Source organism: Pestalotiopsis fici, assembly GCF_000516985.1.
Source record: "Pestalotiopsis fici W106-1 unplaced genomic scaffold PFICI_Scf_1, whole genome shotgun sequence".
NCBI classification, from domain to species: Eukaryota; Fungi; Ascomycota; class Sordariomycetes; order Amphisphaeriales; family Sporocadaceae; genus Pestalotiopsis; species Pestalotiopsis fici.
In genome coordinates, this window is record NW_006917091.1 from 4,194,774 (window position 1) to 4,200,773 (window position 6,000).

The 6,000-nt window shown below is 46.7% G+C and overlaps 2 protein-coding genes across 2 annotated transcripts; both read left to right on the forward strand.

The window, feature by feature from the left end:
• Positions 1-512: 512 nt before the first annotated feature.
• Positions 513-2,427, forward strand: PFICI_01283 (uncharacterized protein; the record flags this gene model as incomplete). Its single annotated transcript, XM_007829864.1, has 2 exons — positions 513-2,257; positions 2,310-2,427. 2 exons carry the CDS (start codon positions 513-515, stop codon positions 2,425-2,427), a joined length of 1,863 nt encoding a protein of 620 aa, XP_007828055.1.
• Positions 2,428-3,312: 885 nt separating this feature from the next.
• PFICI_01284 (uncharacterized protein) lies at positions 3,313-5,521 on the forward strand (the record flags this gene model as incomplete). Its single annotated transcript, XM_007829865.1, has 2 exons — positions 3,313-3,739; positions 3,795-5,521. The coding sequence occupies 2 exons, from the start codon at positions 3,313-3,315 to the stop codon at positions 5,519-5,521; spliced, it is 2,154 nt and encodes a 717-aa protein (XP_007828056.1).
• Positions 5,522-6,000: the final 479 nt, after the last annotated feature.

The following is a 6,000-nucleotide window of genomic DNA, read 5'->3' on the forward strand; positions in this document are numbered from 1 at the left end:
GACCTCGCGATTCAGTACAAAAGTGATTGGTGAAAGCTGCCACTAGCAGCAGACTCATCAAAGGGGTCGAGGCCGCGGTGACGACATCTGAGAAGACTATTGCTTGATTATATGACCTGAAAAAGCAAGGACTCAACGTGAATATCGCCTGTTGTGGACATAGTGCCATGCTACCCCAATGAGGCGAAAGTATAGTCCATATTTCTCCATTTCTGGAAAGATGGAGGTGGGGCATCACGGCTTTACAAATTTACGCCAGTCCCCCTCTAAGGTGGCTTGAGCCTGATTTGCTATAGAATCTTCTCTTGGCCAAGGAAAGAATTCCACTCTCACTGTGCCGAAATACAGTGTAAAATGCCACAAGAATCGACGATCCACTAAATAAAATGAATATAAAGAAAAATGAAGAAGAAAATTCTGAATGCGGGTTTCTTCTTTGCAAGTAGAATAATTGTCGAGCATTCTAATTGGTTAAATTATCATCTTCTCAAAAAGCTCATCAGCTCACAAAGATGAGGAAATCAGGATGTTGCACCTTTGGCCTTGTTGGCATATGCCTGGCACAGCAAAAGAACTTTTCAGTTGACCGTAATGCGCCACCTGGCAACTTGTCAACTCTTCCAAACGGTACCCTTTTCGAAGCATGGCGACCTCGAGCACACATATTGCCTCCTTTCGGACAAATCGGCGACCCCTGTGGACACTACGTGGACACAAAGGACGGTTTTTTGCATTTTGGCTTCCTGCACGATGGGAATGGCGCAGCGGGCGTCACTACAGACGACCTGGTTCACTACAAGGATGTCAATCCCCAAGGACGCCAATTTATCTTTCCCGGAGGGGTCAACGATCCAGTAGCCGTCTTTGACGGCACCGTTATAAATCAAGGTGTTAATGGTGAGCCCACTTTCCTTTATACCTCGATTTCCTACCTGCCCATCCAATGGACTATTGCGTATACTCGCGGCAGCGAGACAATGTCCCTGGCCGTATCGGTCGATGGAGGACGGAATTTTACCAAGCTCGACCAAGGGCCTGTCATATCCGACCCTCCCTTTGCGGTGAACGTAACCGGCTTCAGAGATCCCTTTGCATTACAGAATGCTCAGCTCGACGAACTTTTGGGCAGCCCTGCTCGAACCTGGTACCTTGTGATTGCTGGTGGCGTGCACGATTCGGGACCCAGTCAATTCCTATACCGTCAGAACGACACTGAATTCCAGTTCTGGGAGGAACTCGGACAGTGGTGGCATGAACCAGCCAATTCTACTTGGGGCGAGGGTCTGTGGGCCGGTCGATGGGGGTTCAACTTCGAGGCCTCGACCATATTCGGCCTCGATGAAAGTGGATTCAATGAGAACGGCACAATCTTCACGACCGTGGGCGCGGAATGGTCTTTGGACCCAATCGTACCGCAAGTATCTGATTTCAGAGATTCACTGTGGGCCGCTGGAACGGTTGAGCTTTCGGACGGCGATATCAGGTTTAATCCCAGCTTCGCAGGAGTTCTAGATTGGGGGGCCTCGGCATATGCCTCTCACGGCCAGCATCTGCCTGCTTGGTCAAAGGCATCCCAGAAGAGTGGTGCACCTGATCGCTATATCACGACTATCTGGCTGACGGGCGATTTCTACGACACTACGGATCCGGCTTCCAACCAGCAAAACTGGACAGGCACATTGCTGCTTCCTCGCGAATTGAGTGTCGGCAGGGTGGAAAATGTCGTCAACAACGAGCTCGTGAAAGAGATTGGATCATGGAAGTCACAGGGATATTCTGACTTGGTTGAAGTGATGACTTTGAAGCAGGTTGTTGTCCGAGAAGTAATGGCTGCTATTTCGAACTGCTCTTCCTCCACCGAGCCGTCTCGTTCTTTCAATGTCTCTACACGCGAGGCATTTCAACAGTCTCCCAAGACAAAACTTTTCGTTCTCAAGGCATCCCTGTCTTTCCCCAGTTCGGCACGTGGGACAGGCTTGAAAGCTGGTTTTCAGATCCTAGCTTCTGACGTCGAAGCAACATCCATCTACTATCAATTTTCGAACGAATCCATCATCATCGATCGAACCAACACCAGTGCCGCGTCTGCATTAAACCCTGGCATTATTTCGCAAACAGAAGCCGGTCGATTACGCCTATTTGATAGGAAAAGTGGAGACCAGCAGAAAATCGAAGTGCTTGACCTGATGATTGTGGTGGACAATTCCGTAGTAGAGGTTCATGCCAATGACCGATTCGTAGTCAGCACCTGGGCAAGGTACGTCTTATTTGTGATACTGTATCCTTGATACTAGACTAACTCATTCCAGGTCGTGGTATTCAAACTCAACCGAGCTTCGCTTCTTTTATGATGGCCAGGAGACTGTTGAGTTCGAGAATATCACTATTTTTGATGGCCTCTATGATGCGTACCCTGACAGGGCTTGATTTGTTTAAAAGGACAAATCTGAGGCACAACAATACAAAAGAACCTTCGGCAAGATCATAATGTCTATTGTACAACTATGACGAAGCCCCCTAACCATAATACATTCGTTGGAAAAGGGGAAGGCAGCCAAAAAGCAATGAGAAAATTAAGCTGATATGTAGACAATGATCGCCTGTTCACAAAATCCAGCACCCCCTCCACACACACCTCTCTCCCAAAACCCCCGGCAACCGCTAATCTCATGCAAGATGAGAGGTAAAAATAGTTTTGGTCGCTGCAGCTAGACCTTCTCTTCAGCATCAATATGACTACATCGTCTTTTCTGGAACCGTCTCCACGCCGGGTCGTGCCCAGTGGGTAATGTACCTTCAAGGATCGGTTAGCGTGGATTAGATACGCCACCACACCGTATGTAGACTCGCAGCACGCCTTTTTCCGATTGCTACACACAGTGCATCGGATGGCGATTTTTCGTATATTTACGGGTAGTTTTCTTATACTTTATCGATTGAATAACAACATCTTTGATTCGAAAGTGTAATAACTATCTGTCTACAAATATCATCTTTTTGACATCAGGCTCGAGCGGCCATAGACCGCAGTTCCCCCTCCCTTACTCTCACTTCCTTTCCCCAGCCTGCATCAGTCTGCCCTGCCTCTTCATGCGGAAAAGCGGAGTAAATAGCAACCGAAGATTGCTGCCTGAATGATAACCTACTAACACAGCCACGCGTATCAGTAAAGAAAAACGTTAGAAACCCATTTTCGGAAAATGTTTTTCTTTTGACAAATATAGAGACAGCAAACTGCTCTGATATCTATGACTCAATATTCGTATGAGCTGAATTGGTCTGCCATACCCTTGGAACATTACCTCGTCTACTATGCTGTGTGAAAATTGCCAGCAGTCAGCCTTGAGCGATGATTCGTCAGCCTTTCGGGTTGAGACTGACGAGTTCGGTCACAGTAGCGCAGTGACAGACGAAGACTCAATAATACCAACCGACTATTTCCTTCTGGATCACTTCCCTGAGCTCCCCAAACTGCGCGAATCAGGCCACGGCGGATGTGAATTTTGCTCATTTATACGAGAAAGCATACTATCTAGCGACAATGTCAGCCGCCTCCAGGATCCTTACGGAGTTCGAATCACAAGCCTTAGTGAAGAGGAGGTAACATTGCGAGTCCGCTATCTCTGGAATTATACAATCGCGGACACAGATATCAAGAGGCATTTCCTACAAGTAATCGTTAAATTTGTCAATATCGATATTGGATTTGGCATATTCTGTAGGATTAGAGCTGCAGAGAGTACGGCTGATGTCCTGTTTACTTGGTATCCCATTGCTAATATGCTTAATTCCAGAGGGTGATCCTGTCGCACAATGGTTGCGTCTTGATGATTCGTCGACCCAAGCCTTCACCGGTGCAAAGACTATCGGATGGATCAAGGAACGCATCCATGAGTGTACAAAGCATAATCATGAGCTACCATCTCCCGAATTCATCCCCAGCCTTCTGCTTGACGTTCGCGGGAAGTCCCCGAAACTTACGGATCATGATACTTTGATTTCCAGTCGTAAGACCCTTGGGCAGCTCAAGGTTCAGACTCCACGATATACTGCTTTGAGTTACTGCTGGGGCACGGCCGAGGATGCCAAGGTACAATTAAAGACAACAAAATCCTCCTTTTCAAAACGCCAAGCCGGTATCGAACCCCATGAGATCACTCCTGTGTTGCAAGATGCAATAATCATCACAAAGCAACTATCAATTCCTTACTTGTGGATTGATTGTCTCTGCATCTTTCAGGATGACATAACGGACTGGGATCGGCAGTGCGCTGAAATGGACAAGATCTATGGCCATGCGGAGATCACGATCGTCGCTGCATCTTCGACTTCTTGTCGGGAGGGCTTCATACAACGAAGAGTTCCTCGAATCAAACTCCCTTTTTATTCTACTCTCAACCGAATACTTCACGGTTCAATGTGGATAGAATTAGGATTTGCTGGAGAAAATCTGAATTTACCTCTATCGGATATCTATTTGGATGCTGCGGCGAGTCGACTCGCGACAAGGGGCTGGACTGTCCAAGAGAGGCTTTTATCTACACGCCAAATTGTGTTCGGAAAATTCAACGCGCATTTCATTTGCCCTTGGGGATATCAGTCAAATGGTGGCCCCCTAACTGTGGGGAAATGGTTGAACAGCATTCATTCTGCAAGGACAACAAGCGACGTACAAGAACTGTTCCGTGCGTGGTCCCGCGTCTTGATAGAATACCGAGATATAGGTGAGGATTCGTTCACTCATGCTACAGATCTTTTGCCCTCTCTATCTGGCATGGCTGCCGATTTTGCGAAACGACTAAAGGACGACTACTTTGCCGGCCACTGGGGGAACGACCTCATCATGGGTTTAATGTGGTCGTCGGATAGTGGTTTCAAAATCTCAAAGTCTGTCCATCTCGGCCGTGTTTGCGCACCACTTCAATATGTGGTTCCGTCGTGGAGTCAGTTGTTCCACTCAGGTCTGACAAATCCCCCCGATGCAAATTCACTGTTGCAGTTGTTCTACCCCGCAGTGGAATGCATTGAGGCACGCACATCAATAAGTGGAAGCAATGTATTTGGAACTATCAAGAACGGTGAGCTCCGGGTGCGTGGCCACACTCTGAGTCCACAGGCCACGAGCGTGATCCAGTTCAAGTCGGCGGAACCACTCTTCCCACCGCGGAGTGGCCAAGGAAATGAATGGCGTTTTAGGTTTGAGCGATCCGACGGCGAGAGCCTCTTTTGCGATGTCCGCCTCGACTTTTCTTTGCCAATTATTGAGATCCACGAGGAAGTCAAGCTGTGGAAGTGGATTTTACTTGGAACATGCAAGCTGGGTCCATTCGGCAAGTCGAGGCGGCTGGAAAAGACAGGAGAAGATATGCACCCATTTGGTCTTCTTGTCCATAGCTGCAGGCGCTCAGAATGGTGCAGGATTGGGGTGTTTGTGCCTGCTTGGGGTAGCTTCCAAGGCTCGCAGCTTTCACTCCAAACTTTCCAGATGGCAAGTACTTTGGAAGACATCACTATCATTTAATGATACGACCAGTATCTGAAATAAAGAGTAAAATTAAAGATGGTCTACATCTACGAAAATAATGTGTAAACAAACAGACTTAATCAACCCTTCCCGTTGTGTCACCCTTAGGGTGCCACACATCCAGCCACACTGTGGCGCATCATTCAATTAATAATTATATGGACTGTCACTTGTTTCGCTTCAGATGCGATGATCAGCAGTTGTGATGGGATTAGAAGGTTGTGTTTTTCATGGTCCAGCTAAATGGGCAGGAAAACGATTTTGTATTTAAAAGAAAAACTTATGCATAAGATAGTATAGAAAGGATGGATTTGCTATATAAGTTTATATAACCGAAAACTTCCTAATTCGCATTAATGGTTTAGTAATATAAACCTTTAATATTAAAAAAATCCTATTGCTACTCTAAATTTCGTTTAGAATAAGCGCAAATAATATATAAGAGTACCTAAAAAATTAGCATATAAATTAAAGCG